Below are 19,575 nucleotides of genomic sequence, written 5' to 3' on the forward strand. Positions count from 1 at the left end.
GGCCGTGTCCATCCTGAGATCGTTGTTCGCTCTAATGGGGACGGAGATGGAGGGAGGAAAAGTGGAGGCACTCAGGATAAGACTCACAGCTGACGAGGACGGAGCTGAGATTTTCAGCCTGGTTCAAATGGCTGAAGTGTTTCCTACTGTTTGCACCATAACACCCCTCCCTGCACATGTCAGCACATGCAGGTACACACATGCCCATATACCTCTCTCAACTGCATTGGTGTTCATTCACAGTAACACAAAGGCTGCACAGTCTCTATCCTCCAGTTTATACAGAGGTCATCAGGTTCGGCCATGTTTAATAATCACCTGCCTGTTTAAAGCAAGATCCCATAGAGTCTAAATGTAGTTAGTTGATTATAAGCATGCAAAATCAATGCGTTATTTATGAGTTACTGTGATCATGATGATGCAATGATGACAAAGGCTTTAATTAAGCAGATTTTTTTGGTTATTAAATACGTATTCCTTTAATTCAAATTCATGCTCAGTGCTCATGATAGGTTCATTTTGGGTCTTTATGAATAATATAACAAAGTAAGGTCTTATACCTGCTCTTTGTAAAGTGTAGCGAGATAACATTTGTGCTATACAAATAGAGATTGATTGATCAAGAAATAGAGAACAGACCATTGCTGGAGACGCAGCTCTGATTCGACCTGTTGTCCACGTCTGATCAGACGAGCAGGAAGAAGTCTTTTTTTATTTAACACCAGCATGTTTGTTGTAATATATTTAAAGTATGTTGACACTGTGGCCTGAAAAGAGAAAAGGTCTAAAGAGCTGGGTGACAGATAGATAGATAGATAGATAGATAGATAGATAGATAGATTCATTTCAGTGTGTTTCATGTTTGGGGGGTGGTGTGGTGGTTGTTGCGCGTCCCATGTATAGAGGCTGTGGTCCTCCGGGAAGGCGACCCGGGTTCAGGTCCGAGCTCTCTCTCTCTCTCTCTCTCTCTCTCCTGTCTCTAAAAGAGGCATAAAAATTAACCTTAAAAATAAAAGTATATCATGAGGGTCAGGGAGGTCGTTTCATGATCTGACTGCTATGGAAGCCAAGGCTTGGTCTGACAGTTGTAAAGATGAAGAAAAACCACAATCATTTCTAAATCAGCAGAATGATTTGACACATTCTCTAAAACTCTTTTCATCACGTCACCTCTTCTGACACTTCCCCCCCCCCCTCCCTCTCTTCCCTCTCAGGGGCTGCTCCGAGCTCTACCGCATCCCCATGGTGGAGTACAAGGTCGACAGCGAGGGAACACCCTGCGAGTACAAGACGCCCTTCAGGAGAAACACCACCTGGCATCGGGTGCCCACGGCTGCCGGAGCACCTCTCTCCCGAGGCTCGCCCACGCAGGGACCCGACCGCCTGCAGTGCCAGCAGATCCTCCAGCAGCACCAGGCGGCCATCCCACGCAGCACCTCGTTCGACAGAAAACTACCAGACGGGTCCAGGTAAGCAACCGTCCCTGCCTCTACCACTCCTTATTTCTTTTTGCATAGATTCTTTTCACAAAACAGCTGAAGAGAGTCCAAGAACAGGAGACGCACTCTCTATAAACTGAGCAGAGCCGACGTCCCCATCCTCACTTGTTTACCTGTCATCAGGGTTTCACATTAAAAAAGAAATGAAATGTCTCCTATTTATTCCCAGAATGGTTGGAACCCACCCCTAAAAAGTGTAGCTTAGTAGGTAGCATGATAACGACGATGCCTTGTCCTGCACAGAGTGATAGTATGACAGTAAACTACATCAAAACTGTAACATAGACAATAATTATCACAGAGCTCAAACAAGACGTGCTTTACATGCATGTAAAAGAAAATACTACATCCCTGCAGCTTCTTTAAATCAACGGTGGCTCAGTGGTAGGTCGAGGGTTCGATCCCCAGCTCCTGCAGCCACATGTCCGATGTGTCCTTGGGAAAGACGCTGAACCCCAAGAAGAAGCAAACGGCTGGGAGTCAGAGTCAAACCAGGGAACGAGAGACGCACTCGTCTCCTCCCTCACTTGTTTACCTGTCATCAGAGTTTCAGACCCAGAGAAATGGAGATCACATCGTGTCATGCACAGAGCGGTAATAAAATCTAACTTGGACGCTAAAAGTCATCAAACAAACTACTTCTCTGCTTTGGTGTTAACACTTTGACAAAGCTTCCCACTGCAGCTTTCAGCAGCCACATTTTACTCAGCAGGATGTTTGAACACTCAATTTGTGCACTAAGAGTTTAATGTTTGACACTCAAAAGCAGCCAGAAAATGTTCCTCTTTTATTGGACTTATTTGTTATACATGCACATTTATTGACAGCTGTATGAAATATAAAACGGACACAAAATGGAGTAAAAAAGAAAGATTTTGATGATTACGAGACAGTTTTCGAAAGCTCAGATCCTTTGAGGAGAAATCTTTGAACTCTCGTCCTTCTCATCCAGGAGCGAGCTGCAGCGTCACCCCGAGAGGGGCTTATTGTCTTCCTTTATTTGCATCCATACAAATGGAGCATTTTAGTCCGGTGAATTCACGGCTCCGCTTTCATCTCCCTTCAGACGATAAGGCCGCCGTCAGACTTTGTTCCCGTCCTGCTCGGCGTCTCGTTTGGACGTCTCCATCCGGCCACCTGAAGCAGCGATTTGTTCTTTCTAATGAAACCCTCAAGCAGTCGTGATAACCTTTCCCGAGTGTCACACCGACCCGCCCGGTGTCTCCTGTTCTGACTGTACCGGGATAATGGCCGCCTTCTCTGCCTAATCAGAGTCTCTGGCTGTGGGAGCGTTCCTCTCCTCCTCTCTGCCCCCCCCCCCCCACCCCCCCCCCCCCCCCCTGCTGGGGAGGTGATGGGGACACCGACACAGCTCGGCTCATCTCGTCCAATTACTGCAGAAACAAAGAGAGAGCTCTTCTCCTGGACTGCGATATGAAGCACTCCTGAGGGAGCGGGAGGAGAGGGAGGGAGGGCGGGAGTCATAGAGGACAGGAGGAGAATAAAGCACAATGTCATACTGTAGCCGAGAAGGAGCTGCTTATTATTTGTATTTCATGTTGTGTGGACATGCACAACAAAAGCATTTGCAGCTATGCTTCTGCAGCTGCAAGGCCGAACGCGGAAAGACGACGGAGAAGCTCTACTTGTTGGAACATTTTGAAATCATGATTGAATTTGTTCCAAACACTGTCAGAAAAACGACGGGCCCAATCTTTCACCTGGAACAAAGCACAGTGCAGCTGCTGGAGCTCGTTTCAGACAGACAGAGTTATTTTCACGCCTTTCATCCATGTTGTGTAAGGAGCAAACCGATTAACACACATCTGTGCATCCTTTTGGTGAGCTCGTCTCGATACGAGACGTGCGCAGCCACGGCGTTGGTGTGTTTCTATCTTTAGAGAGAAGAAAGTGACTGCTGCTTTAATTAACAGACAGCTGAGCTTTAAGTCAGTGAGGCTTTGTGTTCCTGCTTTTTGAAGGGAGCATTGTGCAGAGAGTAAAATGTGACATCATAGGCAGGTTTATTTATAAAGGACAAAGACACACACACACACACACGACAGCAAGGACTGGTACGAGCACATTACAGCCCACAACGACAACATATTGTTCAAGACTGCACAATACCCTTCATCAGAGTTCAGATATTGAACATGGATCAGGGAGTCCACAACATACGCTGAGCTTTAAAATACGACACGCTGAGCATGAAGGACCCTCAGAGGTAAAGGAGGGGCGCCGGTCAACATGGCAGTGCGTCCTGCGTACTGTAGCTGCTGTGCCACGTGGGAGGCGGTTTAGAAAAAACCTTCTCATTCCCCTTCTACACTGAGGTTAAGCGCTGCATCGGCAAAACACTCATCACAACCTCCTCACTTCCCTCTTATGCCTCCTGTGCCGCCTTTCCCTAATTTTACTCCTTTTGCCTCCTTTGCTTCTCTGCCTTCTTTGCCTTCTTTTGCTTCCTTTCCGTCCTTTGCCTCCTTTGCCTCCTGTACTTCCCTTGCCTCCTTTGCCTCCTTCACCTCAGGGAGATTTGCTGGATTCCTGCTCGGACTAAAGGACTCTAACATGACGCATCCTGAGTTACCAAAGTTCTCTCTCTTTTACCTGCTACAAAGAGAGTAATTTATATACATGCATCCAACATAACAAGTTATGCAACAAATACTCTGGAAATATAGATATCATCATCATCATCACTTCTTCAGTGCAGAAAAAAGGCAAATCTGAAGCAGCAGCAAAAATAACCAAATCAATATTTACAGGCTCCCTTTCTTTGAAGTTGAAGCGCACAGATCTTTAATTAACACTCGATCCTGATTGATCCCGTCAGCGTGTCTGAAGATTTAAATATTAAATGAAGCCACACTGCGGCGCCTCATGAATAAATACACACAGCGTCTCTGTTAATGTGAAACACACATCGCAGCGATGGGATCAAAACGACGACGGATGACCTTTAAAACCTTTAAATACACTTGATCTGGAGATTATTCAACTTTTAGAAGCAGAAGGAGGCACTTTGGCGATTTGAAGGAGCCTCTAGTTTGTTGAGATTCAGTGTGAGGAAGAATGGTGATTAATCTCATTCTATTTTGTCCCTTCAGGCTCACCGTAGATAGTGGTCCTCAGTGTCTCCCTGTAGTCTCAGTGATGTAAAAGAAGGACACTGCTGCATCTTTGAATGTCTCATTTCACTTTAACAAACTCTCAGACAGCTCAGCTGACGAGTCCAAAGTAATCCACCTTATGACATCACACATTGGCCCCTAACCACTTCCTGTTTCTGTGCTTAACTTCCTGTCCTAACATTCACTCTACAGGAAGGGCCTTACTTTATTCAAAAAATAAAAGCACACAGGAAGTAAAGTACTCTCAGCTTAAGACAGGACAGCATATCAGAATAAAAGCCTTAAAAAAACAGGCTGTAGTCCTCCAGGCGGGCGGCCCAGGTTTGGGTCCAACCTGTGGCTCCTTTCCTGCACTCTCTCTCTCCTTGATTTCTGGCGCTGTCCACTCTCCTGTCTGTAGCATAGGGGCATGAAACGTCCGAAAATCAACCTTTTAAAAACGGATGAGGAGTTAAAACAGTGAATGACACAAAGATCAAAGGTTAAAGAGGATGTATTATCTCCCTTTTCCACTTTTTCAAACAGTCCCCCTGTGGTCTAAATGAAACATCTGTGCTGTGCTTTGGTCAAAATATAACATGAATCAAGCACCAGAGGAGGTTTGTGACTCTGTATAAACCAGCTCTCTCAGAACGCTCCGTTTTGGTGTGTGTGTCTCTTTAAATGCTGAGTTTTCCAGATAGACATCACTCCTCTGTAGCGAGAATAAAAATGGCAGACCTGTGCAAAGGTTTTGTTCTAGGCTGGGGGTGGAGTCCATGCGTGGAGATACCAGGGGAGGGGAGAGTATTTTTTTAACCAGAATCCCACTGTGACATCACAAGGAGAGCACATTAGAAACTGAGCATTTTCCTCTATGTTGTAAGACTTATGCAGACCACAAACAAAGGACTGGATGGGTTTATTTCACATTTTGTGGGTCAGTAGACACTCAGGTTACCCAGATAAATTGTAAAAAACACTGTAGAAGTGGATTTATCATAATATGTTGCCTTTAAAGTTGATTAAAAGATGGCTGCCGATGGATAACAATTTCCTCATGATTCATAATACCGTTGAATCAAACCGAGTTCAGGTCAGACATGTTGGATGGTGACAGGTGTCGTTGGAGTTCATATCAGAGGCTGCTGGGGGGCCATCTGACAAAACCTCATCCCGTCCTGAATCCAGACCTGGCATCATAAAATCTGACACCTTCTCTGCAGCTAGCTGAGACGGGCCGCTAAGCTCTGCAGCCTGCAGTGTTATTGCAACGCAGACAGAGAAATTATATTCAATAACCTGCACTCCCCTCTCTCACACACACACACACACACACACACACACACACACACACACACACACACACACACACACACACACACACACACACACACACACACACACACACACACACACACACACCCTCCCTTCAGAACTTCACATTATGTCAAGAAGAAAAGGAAGGAGAACAAAAAGCAGCTGCTGCAGTTTCACATTTAAGTGCCCGGACTCGGCTGGAGGGACTTAAACTCCAGCCGAGGAGGAAATGTCGAGATCAGGCCGGAGTGTTGGATGATGTGTCTGAGGCCGACTTACTGACAGTTTAGTGAGTTTCCCATGGAGGTCCAGACAAAGAAACCTGATGACCAAGCTGGAAGGCTCGACGCGAGGGATCTGTCACCTTTTCATCTCGGGCTTCTTGTTTTAAACGTTTCTCCTGGATCATTTTTTATGAACCTTGTCTGCACATTTCTGATCTTTGAACGCTCCGTTAGGCCTCTGATTCTGAGCTGTTGTTTGGATTCAGAGGTTTAAAAGAAGAGGGGAGATCACTCACACCCAATCTTCAGATCGTTTAAGAGAATCAGACATCCAGAAGAAAACCACAAGAATGCAAAGTATTTAAGTTAGCAGCTCGGCTCGGCTTCAGAGACTGAATGTTAAATCCATCCGCTCGTACTCCCATCCCGTCATACGACCTTCTTCTGTGTCGGTTAGAAAAGGAAGGCCTCCGGGCAGCAGACAGAACCTGAATCCAGTCTTTATTTTCCTCTCGAGACCCAATCCCGCAAACTTTTTTCCCTTTTGACCGAGTAACAGTAAGCGGAGGAATGTCTCGTCTCAGGATCAGTCGAGGCAGTTGAGAGTTAGCAACAAGTCAACATGGACGCCTCTAGGAGAACCTTTGTTTTGTGAGCTTATACCTGGACATAACAACACAACATGTAATAGTTTGCACGCTGACATAACACAACAACATGTCCACAGATAGAACGATACTTTCGCTGTGATTGATCTAATTACACTAAAAGAGGCCTAAGCTGCTTTGATATATAGAATAGTTTCAGCTTAAACATTACTGTTGCTGCACGGAGCAGCCATATTGGATTTTAGCTCATGCTACTGAAGGTTCTCTGAGTTTCCAAATCTGAATTCCGACTTCAGGGAGGCGTTCCTGATGACGTATCAGACTGGCAACTCAGATTTTCTGACTTCTGAGATCAAATTGAACGCACCATTACTTACACGATGGCAGCAGCACTTCTTTTAAATCAATGAATCTACTGATTATCTTTTATGATAAAACAGCTTCTTTATTCATGAGCTGAAAGAAAGTTGGCGCTAAATTGTCGACACATTTTGAGTCCAAACTGACGTCTTTGACATCACTTCTTTTGTCAAACCAGCACCTCAGACGTTCAGAAAAAGCAGGAAAATCTTACGTCCAAGAGGTCGGACCCAGGGAGTATTTCACATTGTTCTCCAAAACTGTTAATCAGTTATTCAAAATCTAGTTGAATTTATTGGCGGGCTACACTGTGTCACATTGTTATGATGTCACACTGTTATGATGTCACACTACTAACTTACTTCACTACAAAGTTAACATTGAAAAGTGTCAAAAGCTCCTTTAAATGTAAACGTGTTCAAATAAAATCCAAGACCATAAATCTGAAACTGAAACATCCTCCGACACTCAGGAGCGGCTTCTGTCCTCACACGGGGGACTTAACCATCTGGATCACATCCTCGGACTTATTAGCAGAACTAATCTCTGTTTCTGTTTGTCTTTGGAGAAAGAGACACCATCTCCCTCTCCGACAGTTCCAACGTTTTCTCAGAGATTATCCACGGAGCGAGGGGCCATTCACGGGACTGTCAGCCAATCACGCGCTCATTAGCGGCGGACAGAGAGGGAACGTTTTCTCTCTTTTCTGGTCGGAAATTTCAGCTTGAGGAGAGTCCGGCGAGTTCACATTTGTTTAAGTAAATAACTGAAGAAAGAGTAGAGAGGAAACTGTCAGAACTCAAAGTCTCTATCAACTTTAAAGTAAGAAGAAGAAGAAGATTTACTTTATTAATCCTGAGAGGGGAAATTCAATTTTACACTCTGCTGTTGAACATGCTGCACACACACAGGCCGACACACACACACACACACACACTTACACACACATGCACTGATGGAGAGCTGTCAGAGTGGGGGGGGGGGGGGCTGCACAGAACGAGCGCTCCTGAGCTGATTAGGGGGGGTCAGTGCCTTGCTCAAGAGCAACTCTGTAGTGCTCCTCCCCAGCTACCATACCAATTTCCAGACTTGGTCCACACCAGGACTTGAACCAGTGACCCTCCAGTTCCCGACACAAGTCCCTACAGACCGAGCTCCTGCCGCTCCAGATTTTCAGCAATAGAAAGCTGACAAACAGAATAAATAAAACAACTTTATTGTCCTTCCCACTATGGACAGAAATTCTCTTTTAACAAGGCACAAACCTAAACACAAAAACGAGGGCTGTCAAACGATTACATTTTAATCACGATTAATCAGTCAATTTCAATAGTCTACCATGATTAATTGCACATTTAAAATTGCATTATTATGCGTTGCTGTTTGAATTGAACCCTGCTTTTATTTTGAAATAAGGTAAAGACCTTCTGGTAGATGGAAGGTATTAGACTTTTATGTAAAGCTGCTCATTGTTTTTTTCTGAAACTTTTAACTGCTGCTGCCCATCTTGAGCAGCACACGTTGGGGTTTTTATGCCTTTATTTAGAGACAGGACAGAGTCAGAAATCAGAAAGAGAAAAGTGGGAAAGGAGCCACAGTGATTGGACTGTTTGCTGGACAAAACAAAGAATTAGAAAATGTCAGCGTGGGGATTGTGTAACTTTTTTTGTCCTCTTTTTAAAAATATTTGGATGTCTTCTAATCCATTCAGCTGCCTGCTCCAGCCAAAGTCTCGATCATTTGGGAAAAAACATTTCTGACAGCTGTGTATCTTTTGTTGGTGTGTTTGTGCAGGATGATGCAGGACATGGAGAACCCTCAGGTCACCTCGTGCAACAAAGGAGACCAGCACTACCGCAGCTCCCCCAGTAACCAGTCGTCCTCCAGTGATCCGGGACCCTGCGGCAGCGGCACCTGGTCCCAGCAGCCGGGATACGACGGGTACGAGACCACAGCGGTGTTACTTCTTTACAAAGATCCCCTCCAGGAATAGGCTGATTTTTTCACTGATGAATGCAGCTACAATCAGGCCCTGCTCTATTTCTGAGGACATGCAATTTTGCAAAATGACACCAATTTTTCCTGAAATGACCAAATCATCAGCGTGCTTTTTGGCCCTTTCCGCCTATTTTTTGCAGAAAGTAATCTTTCTACGGTCTGATACCACATCCAGAGCCCAGAACAGCCACATGATGGATGATGATGAGTTTCCTGAATGAGATTTCTTTTATGTGCATTATTTAAGTTTCCAGTCATTCATCAGAATTCAGAGTGAAAGTAGCTCTTTGTGGATGTAGTCATTCAGTCTGAAAGCTGTTAAAGAAGAAACAAACGTAATGTTGGTCATTATACTTTGATTGAGCACTTCAGGATAAGACGAAGAGATTATAAAGAACTCTGTCTTGTCCTTTCATAAATGCTGCTGCGACTGAAGGGCCACTTTGGCAAACCGCTCTGTCATTTTGGAGAAAGCAATTAAAGTTTTTTGGCAAAGAAGTTTAAAAAATCTGCAGCAGGAAAAGGTCTCAGTAAACAGAGACCTTACATCTTCTGTCAAAGTAGTTTCAGCGAAAACAACTTCTTTCTGTCATGAAACTTTCACAGTTTTGTATCCGTTAAAGCTCACGTCAGTATAGTTCTCTCTTCAGAATTCAGAATCCCCTTTAAAGGACCAATCAGTAAGAAGTGAGCTTACTATATGATCGGACATTAATGAAACATGCTGTTGTTGAAGTGCTGGCTTCTCTGACAACAATGCAGCAGCCAGTATGTCCTCCTTCTAACTTTAGATTCTGGTCCTGAATGCTCTGGATTTGTTTGGACCAGAGAAGGTAGGCGCTTTTAAAGCACCCCCCACATGGCCGTTTTGGACGCCCCTCGGTTTGCCAGATATGAGAGCAGTTATCAGGTGAACAGGTGTTGCAGTGATGGAAGCGGGCAAGAGAAGTGGTTCAGATAGAAGTGATTGTACCCGACCTAAAAAGCCTAGAAAAAAACTAGGATCAATATTGGAGATGCTTTTGAAAAATGGAGAGAGGTTAGAACACAGAAAGGTTTACAGACCGATGCAGAGCTGGATAAACACTGAAGCTTCAGTGTCCACCACATGGTGACCTGTGTGAGCATCGACTCATGAGAGGAGGGGGGGAGAGAGACAGCTCTCTATAATGTTTAGAATTTAGACTGCAGTAACTGTTTTAAACACTAGGTTTCAGAGTTACATACTGCTCCTTTAAACTTTATTTTTTACACAGAACCCTTTAAATAACCATACAACTCTGTTCGCTCTACATAGAAACAAACAGATGTTTAAGTGAGAGAGAAAAATCAAGACCATAGTAAAGATGCGAGACATTACAACAAGAAAATAAAATCTATGAAATCAATGTTTAAAATTAGTAAAAGGCCAAATAACAAAATAAACATCAGGGATGGGGCTACTGCGCTGTCGGATGCTTTACAGGGCAGCTGAGTCTTTATATCTGACAGGTTAAGTCTTGTACTTGAGCAGAATCCATCAGAGACCGTTGTCTGTCTGTAAGCGGTTACAGACCATGACAAGAGGCTTAGCTCCACGCCACTGGCTTCCTGTCAGAGGCCTCACAAGTGCAGTGAACTCTCAGGGATCGCTGTGCGCCGTCAGAGCTGCCTCCATGCAGAACAACACACACACGTCGACTGTTGGATTGATCTCCAGTCAGAGACGCTGTGGCCTCTGCTCTGCTGCTGTAACCTTTAATGAGTCTTTATGGTTTAATTAAGACACACGTTAGAAGATTTGCAGCTCTTTTGTCTTTTGTCAGGAGCAGGAGAGTGCCCGGCATGCTAAGTCGAATGAAAGGAGGTCTCTCGTCTGCGTCGTTCTTTATTCTATTAAAAGCTCAAGTGATTCGACCTTAAACGATCTTGAGCTAATTGTTGTACATGTGTGGTAAATCTATCAAAGCCTCTCCACGACAGGAATACTGACAGAGAATAACTTACAGCCCTTTTTTATCTTCCAGGTGTCCCTCTCCGATTCTCCATGAGCGGGCGGGGGACATCCAGGGGGGAGATGGCGAGATGCACAGGGAGAGAGAGCCCACCTTAGAGAGGACCCGGTCTGCAGGTGAGTCTGATGTTCAATGCAAATCAGTGTTTACTGTCTAATTGTAACCTCCAATATAACATTTCTACAATGCAGATTTCCCAAAGCAGCTCTCCTTCATCAATACTTATACATGATCTGAGTATTGGAAAAGGCTAGAATATCTATGTACGCCGATGATACTCTGATGTATGTTCTTATCTGCAGAAATTAGCAAGGATCCAGAGCTGGGCACACGTCCATTAACACGTTTATCATTAATAATCCGTTTTTAATTTTCATTCTATTAATTTTAACATGGACGGTTGTTTGACAAACGATTTGAAAAACCCTTTAATATCAGTCAATTCAGTTCCGGTGACATCCAAACTTCGCTCTTATACGGTAAGATGGACGTCAGACAACCCGAGCAGGAGCATAGCGCCCCCTATACTTTTGAGAGCTCTATGAATACTAAGCTAAAAAGCCCGTCTCTGCCCCGGGCGCTTTTATTTTGAAATACTGCTCGACCTACATAACTAAGCAAAGTTAACTGACATGGTTTCCTTCTGATCGTTTGATCTTTAATGCTGTTTGGTTTGACTTCACTATCACTTTTATCTCGTCTTTTTGTGTTGTTGATGTTTATGGATTATTTGGTGCTCCCTCGATATCTGACATATTATGTGAGTCGACCTCAGGAACAAGCACTGTTTCTGCAGTTTTAACCCGAGGGACTCCTGAGTGGATAAATGAATAAATAAAAATGTCGTCTAATCATAACTAACACTCTTCTTCTTCGCGCTCCACAGAGGCCAAATGGCACATCCCCTCCACCAAGATCCTGAACCCTCTGAAGCAGAGAGAGGGAGGAAAAGACTCTCCCAACAAGCTGTCCAGGGTAAAGATCTGACCTCCTCTAATCCCCGTCTGAAAAACAGCCTCCTCATGACATTTAAAGGTGTTTTCAAATCCATTGTCAGCTTGTTTGAAGGGCACTGGAGCTCTTTAAAGAGCTGAACGCAGCCTGTGCAGTGTGTCTGTCGTGTTGGGAGTAGAAATGCACACAGACCTGGTTTACCCTCATCAGTGTTTGAATCACAGGCAGGTCAGATTGTCCTTGTTTATTGGCTTTGCCTCAACCAGCAGTTCAATTGGAGTGTTCATCCTCGTGTCGTCGCCTGCAGACGCTCTTTGCTCTCCTCACTTTGCCTCCATCAGCATGCTAATGGGCGTCTCGTCTCATCACCGCTTCTCGTTGTCTCTCACTTTTTTCTAGGACACATTTTCCTAGAAGGTTGAATATATTAAGTGTCGAGCTCTCATCCCCTGCTTTCTCTTTATCCACCTCTTGTGTGTCTTTCTTTTTTCTTTTTTCTTTTTTTGCAAACTCACCACCTCTCCCTACGTCTTTCATTTCTCCTTTGGTGCTGGAGGCTGCAGCGCTGCAGCGAACAACTTTCAGAGCTTTGAGCTGGAGGCAGAGGATAAAAAATGTAAACCATCCTTTTGGTATTCTCCTCCCTGATGCACAGAGCTTGTTTTTAAAATCAGAGGAGCTGTTTGCGATGGGATATTCTCAGAAGCTCCAATGATTTGGGAGTTGTTAAGCACAGCTAACTAAAGAGAACATGTCAGGTCATAATCCCCAGGTTTCTCTAATGAAGTTATGCTTTCACCCCTGTCAGTCGGGCGTGTCTGTCGGGTCTACAGATATGTTAGGCAGATCTAAAGTTTGATTTTCCCTGAAACAAAATCTTGTGACATTCAGCAAGGAACTTTTGTGTGGATAAATGGCCTGATCGAGCTTCAGCCTTACCTGTGCATATGAAGGTACTGAGTGGTAACCAGCGTGACAGATTCATGGCCCTCGAGACAAAAGAGTCTTACAAACATGTATCGTATCCTGATGAGGCAACTCCCTCCCCTCCAGGATGTTAAAACAACCGTAGTAAGAAACTAAACCTGCAGTTTGCCCTCGTCTGATTCACTGTATTTCTGTTTCTCTCTCCCTCTCTCTCTCTCTCTCTCTCTCTCTCTCTCTCTCTCTCTCTCTCTCTCTCTCTCTCTCTCTCTCTCTCTCTCTCTCTCTCTCTCCCGCAGACGGGCGATAAAAACTCCAGCCACTCAAGTAGCAACACTCTCTCCAGCAACGCCTCCAGTAACAGCGACGATAAGCACTTTGGCTCCGGGGACCTGATGGACCCGGAGATTCTGGGCCTCACCTACATCAAAGGGGCGTCCACGGACAGCGGCATCGACACTAATCCCTGCGTGGCGCCCGGGGCCCGGGTGCTGCTGCAGGGCCGGGTCGGTGAGCAGGGCCACCCCTGGGAGCACCAGGAGGACGGGATGTCGGAGGAGGATCATGGGAAGCTGTACCTGCCGCAGGGCTACGCCTCCGCCATCATGTCGAGTCATGTGACAGAGGGAAGCATCGGAGACCTGAGCGAGATCTCATCACATTCAAGGTAGAGTGCAGAGACAGGACGTGTGTTTTAATAGGTTTTTCTCCCTTCACAGTCCCCCTTAAAGGTCGATAACGACGTCTTCTGAAAGAGATTCAGCTTCAACCTAAAGTGAAAAACATGAACGACTGTGTAGAGAAACATTCAGATTTCCTCGAGCTAAGCTAACACGCTAAAGCTAACTGTGGCGTGCTAAGTCACAAGATCATAATAAAACCAGAACCTCAACCCCGTCTGGATCCAAAGCAGCATTGAAGCCGCTCTGCAGGCTGAACACTCACCATGATCATTTATGATGTTTGTTTTTTTCCCCACCAAACGCTAACTCTGAAGTTCTTCCGTCTTTTATGGTGAACACATTATTCTGCTGTTGCTTAAAGTCAGTGAGGTGGTTCGTTGGTTTAAGAGAAATCAGACCTGTGGACACACATTTACCCATAAAGCACCACTGCTGAACAAACAAAGAACAAAAGGATGGTGGCTAGCTGTTAGCTGACCTTCTCACCCAGCCGGGCTCCTCTCTGCTGACCCCTCAGTCTGACTTTTCCAGCTGTGCGGGACCCGGTGGGTGGGGCTGCTGTGAGGCCAAAGCATCACGGGGGGTTTTCATGGCACCGTCGTCCGAGTCCTCTTCAGCAGACCGGGGCCCATCTGGGGGAGAGGGGAGGTGTGACAGAGGGGTTGGCCCCGCAGCCACTCACAGTCTGCCTCTGCGGTAAAGAACGGGTATCTATTTGTTTGTGCCATGCAGGATTATGTTAGCGCAATCTGTTCAGATCATTGACCCGTTTGGGAGGCGTCGGAGCTGTCCACTCCAGGATGTCATTCAGAGAGGAGGAGAGAGCACCATGCCATCACCTTGACTACTCCGCTGCTTCGCGCCTTTTTATGTAATGGTCTCTGACACCCGAGTGTCATCTGAGCAAACAGTGAAGCAGCAGGAGCACACGGTGCAGGGTGTGGCCCAGATGGTCATGAATATGGAAACAGAGTGTGTCGCGCCTGCAGCTAAAGCCACCTCGGTCGTCTCAGGGTGCTTACAGAGAGCGCGGTGAAGGCTGAAAGTTTTCCAGAAGACAAAGACACGTCGGCTGCAGCTAACGAGTGATTTCATTATCCATTAATCCGCTGATTCTCCTCGGCATCTCTGAGGGATCTTAAGATGTGTGGATACAAGTGACTAGCACCCTGGAGTTGTACCTGGAATATCACATTTCTAAGATTAATACACATCCATTTTTGTCTGCCATTGAAGCATTTCTGACCATTACAACAAAAGTCAAATGATTAGTCAAGCCACTTATGATACATCTTTGATGCCTGGAATCTAGCCTTGGGGTTGCTGTATATCATTTTCTAAGTATGTGTTTCATGCTTTGAGAGCTTCTACATGTATATATTTCCAAATGTCTATAAGTAAATCTGCCTCTGTGCCACTGGGAGTGAGTAAGAATCACGCTGCGTTGTGTTTCGAAAGCGCTGACCCCCTTAATCCATTTTGACAGTTGATATTTGACTTACTATTGAAAGGACAAAGTTCAGCAGGAGTGTGCGCGTGTCGGGCTGGATGTGAGTCATCATCAGAATGTGGGTCAAAGGTCGGCGAGCTTGACTTTACTCCACATGGAGGAAATGATGTCAAAGTCAAGAGCTCTCAGTACTCCTCCATGTTGAACCATCGTCTCTGATCTAGTTTTCATGCTGAACGTCTGATTTTATTTCTCGTTGTGGAGGGTTTTCTCACAATTTCATGTTTTATGTTTTCTCTGTTTTTACTAAGGTTGTCCAAGTTTTTGATACCTTTCGATACCACGAGCTTTCATTCGACTCAATCCTCTTTATCTGAATGAATATTGTATCAAAAACTGAATCTATTAAATAAGACAGCTGCATCAAAGAGGAACACATCTCAGAATTTTGCAGGTTTTGAAACGTGAAAACAAGAAAGGTCCCAACATTGAAGGTCTAGGACTTCAAATTTTTGTGCCGTGGTATCGAAACAAGTATCGATATCATTTGATTTTTACTTGAATCATATCAAAATTTGCATTTCTGCTTTCATGACAACCCTAGTTTTGAACTTTCATCCGTTTTGATCACTTTTGAGTTACCTTATTCTTTCGTTTCTTTGCTGTCTGCTCAGTGGCTCGCACCACTCGGGCAGTCCTCTGGCCCGCGGTGCCAGGTACTGTTTGTCCGCTGACTCCTCCAAGGTGTACACCATCCCCCAGACCAGCAGCTCAGGGCCTGATCCAGACCCAGATCAAGATCCAGAGGCAGAGGCAGAAGCAGAGCTGGGTCAGGGTCCAGTGCTCAGCTCAGAGGCCTGTGGACAGACACGTTCACAGCAGGGGGGGAATCTCCCCGGGGACATGAAGACGGCTGCTGATGATGAAGAAGAAGAATCCCACAGCACTGAGGGACCTCCAAACATTTCAGAGTGTGGGTGAGTGTGTGCGAGAGAGAGAGAGAGCACGAGAAGAACATGCTCTGATACTCCAAAACAACAACTCTAACTTAAACTAACATGCTAAGCTAACTGACACTTTTAATTGGACTAACAGGCCTCTTCGGCGCTGCTTCTCCTACTCTAGAGCCACTTCCTCTCAGGCTTAAAGCTGCATTTCTACTTCACAATCTTTCTCCAAAGACTAAGGACTTTGGGAAGTCCTAAGTGTGTTTCCACTGCAGGAACCAGGGTCTAGATTGATTCCCAGGGACTTTATTTTGGTCCTTGTTGTACCTTAAACCTCCGTGTATGAGCGTACTTTTAGTACCTTTTTTCAAGCTGAAAAGTCAGCTGCATCCTATACACCAGTACAACTAATATACCAGTTTAAAATGCTGAGGCCTGTTCCATCATGACCACAAGTGCAGCCGCCACCATCACCCTCTGCACGAGACCTGACAACATCCAACATTTGCCCCCATTCAATCTGTATTGAGAGCAGCTGCATGCTGTTTCTTGTGATATATATCAGCGGGGGTGCCACCTTCAGGCAGCTTTTCATGATCCTGCATTTCATTTAAACAGTGGAGTACAGTTCAGTAAGTCAAACTCGCAGAGCGCTGGTTAGATTGTAAAGACTCTGAGCAGTGAGCAGAGGAGGTGACCATGTCTACTGTGAGTCCGTACTTCATCTATCAACGTTACAGGCTGAGAGCGTAACTAGCATGCAGGTAGTTAGTTAAAACTCCTCATGGTGAAAACAGATGGGACTGAAAGAGCTGCACACTAACTGCACAATCATCACATAGGAAGACATTTAAACCATTTCCCCTCTGGGAGACAAAACAGACTGAGACGTATAGACCAGATTAAACATTTCTTTCTGAGAGATTTGAGGGACTTCCAGGTCGGGCTGAACCTTTCTGATTGGTCACGCAGCATTCAGAAGTAGTTCAACGTTCTGGATGCGTTGGCATACCATGCATTAATATTTATAACACTCTGAAGAGGACGTGCCTGTCACTTTCACCATTACACACCAGTAAGCACAGGGTTTTATAACAGGAGAGAGTGCACGAGGTAAACAATAATAATCACACTGGATTTCAGGTGATGTGTGTTAATACGCTGTCAGAGAATTCTGCAGCTGAGGGGATTCTTATTGATTGGAGAAAAATGTCATAGATCAGAGTTTTTACAACACTGCTTTGCATGTTTATTTAACAATAACAGTGTCTGAGGGGTTCTCTGAATCGGCTGATACTCGAGTCTAGATATCAGAAATGCTCTCTGAACATCTTCAGTCTTTAGACCTCGGTTCAAAATGCAGACAACAATGTGCTGGGGGAACCTTTTAGTGCCTTCAGCGGTCTAAAAGTTCCTGGTTCTTTAGGTGGAAACGCAGCTTTATTGTTGTTGCACTCGAGCTAGATCCATTCCGATACAAGTGCCTCCCCATCAGCCCACCCAGTGTGCATAAACTGGCCCTGATTGAAGTCGACAGCCACCAAATAAATAAGCTCAATGAAGCCGCGGACATAATACACTTGGCACATGTCACTTGTGGTTATTGATCGCTCCCGTGAAGCAAGGTCCCCGTGGACCGCTGGGCTGAGCCTCCTCCAGATCAGCATCTCTGCTGGGAGCCAAGAAAGCATCCACACACAACAGCACAACAACACAGCGATGACACACACACGCAGCCCAAGGACAAACAGCACAGCAAAGAGCCTGCAGATATTTCACAGGGGAGGAGGAAGGTGTAAGTCGCTCAGCCAGGGATAATGTATACTCTCTCCTCAGACTTTATGTGACTGTATCTGTCTGATGATTAAATGTCTGCTGTCGAGAACAGAGAGCTGCTGATGCTGGAAGAGAAACACAGCTTTGATAGTGTGAGTCTAGGTGTGTGTCTGTGTGTGTGTGTGTGTGTGCAGGCTCAAGGCAGATCTTGGAGGGGAGAATGTGAGCTTTACCCTGAGAGAAACCCCTCAGTTAGCTCCTCAGTAATTTTATTTATGCTGTGAAATGTTCCACTAAAGTGCTCCGTGATTGATCGCACACACCGAAGTCGTCTCCTGCAGACTTATGAAAAAGCTCCGTAATTCAGTTACCCTCCCCTCAGTTTGTTTTGATATTCCCGCAGTTTTATTTCATCTTACATAACCCGCACCTCATGATGAATGGCCTAATATTACTCACAGATATTGTTCTCACATAATGAAGTTTCTCCTCCTCCTTCCTGAAAGTTTTCTGCTTCGTTCTGACGCTGAGTGTGTGATGCAGGATGTGTAACCATGCTCCTAACCCCTCGCTGTCTCTCTCTCTTTGCTTCCGCTTCTGGTTCCAGAGGAGCCGAGAGCTTGTTAGCGTTTCTCCTCACAATGCTGTCTGAGCGTTCAAGGTACACAGTCAGTCAAAGTCAACCCCCGTGGTGGCCCTGATCTAACCCAGCCTGCTCCCCCACACAAACCCACCCCCCCACCCCTTCTTTATCCCTCTGTCTCAGACCACTGCCCCACCCGTCTGAAGTGTGAGTCCTGCCATGTGGCACATGCTGAGAGTGGAGGACGGCTAGCTGTGCATCAGTGCTCTTGACATATCTGCTGTATCTCCTGCAGAATCCCACCGCTGTGCCCCAGCCACGATACGTCCTCCTGTTAGACCCTCAAACCCACATACCCTCTGATCCCTGTAGTTATGTTTCCATGGTGAATTTCATCCTTTTTATGTGAATTTCTAAAATTTCTGTAAATAAAATCGGAGCATGTCTCTGGGAATGCATCAAACAGAATCACGTCATCATATCACTAACATATGCCAAGATTTCATCCCGCTTCCCACTGAAAATAAATGAATTTGTGTTTTCTGCTCACGCTGGTGATTCAGCTGTGATAGTTACAAAGACGGGGTTTCATGCAGAAAGCAACCCAGTCTGGGTTCATTGCTCCATGCATCCCTCCTCTCTTCCCTTTCTCTTAACTTTCTGGTATCTCTGGTGCCGTTACCACACATATATTTCGGACTTGACTGCCATATTGCAAAAGAACTGGTAACCGTAGTGTCTCTGAGGTCACCATCTCACAGACCTGCTGTCCAAACGTCAAGCCATCCTGTTCCCCCTGCAGGCGTCTAACACCAGCAGCATTCAGGCTGCTCGCTTAAAGCAGAGGTCTAACAGCCGGGTCAGTCTCATTCACAACCCAGCACCTTCAAAATCATGTAAATGCTCCCAAGAAGAAACTCGTCAGACAGCCTCCAACACCGAAAACAAACATGTCTCCTGGTGTGGCTCCTCTCCGGCCTTGTGTAACAGCTCTCATGACTCCTCTGTTGTTGTTGTTGTTGTTTGAACACTTCCTCAAATCCTTGGTGTACACTTTTTGTCTGGATGCTATTTCTGTCTTAACCCCTTTTTTCCTTCCTACCTTCCTTCCTTCCTTCCTCTCTTTTCCTCTCACAGTG

General features: G+C 45.5%; 1 protein-coding gene across 5 annotated transcripts in view; it reads left to right on the forward strand.

The window, feature by feature from the left end:
• LOC132975829 (signal-induced proliferation-associated 1-like protein 2) overlaps positions 1-19,575 on the forward strand; it is a 115,097-nt gene that overhangs the window by 80,086 nt on the left and 15,436 nt on the right. For 3 of the 5 annotated variants that reach the window (XM_061040653.1, XM_061040657.1, XM_061040654.1), the window contains exons 10-16: positions 1,215-1,469; positions 8,922-9,068; positions 11,132-11,235; positions 12,006-12,094; positions 13,297-13,664; positions 15,805-16,107; positions 18,461-18,514. In XM_061040653.1, the coding sequence (XP_060896636.1) occupies positions 1,215-1,469; positions 8,922-9,068; positions 11,132-11,235; positions 12,006-12,094; positions 13,297-13,664; positions 15,805-16,107; positions 18,461-18,514 (1,320 nt within the window). The remainder of the gene's footprint in view (positions 1-1,214; positions 1,470-8,921; positions 9,069-11,131; positions 11,236-12,005; positions 12,095-13,296; positions 13,665-15,804; positions 16,108-18,460; positions 18,515-19,575) is intronic. The other 2 variants (XM_061040656.1, XM_061040658.1) reach the window with 2 other exon arrangements.

The sequence above is a fragment of the Labrus mixtus genome, chromosome 6, assembly GCF_963584025.1.
Source record: "Labrus mixtus chromosome 6, fLabMix1.1, whole genome shotgun sequence".
NCBI classification, from domain to species: domain Eukaryota; kingdom Metazoa; phylum Chordata; class Actinopteri; order Labriformes; family Labridae; genus Labrus; species Labrus mixtus.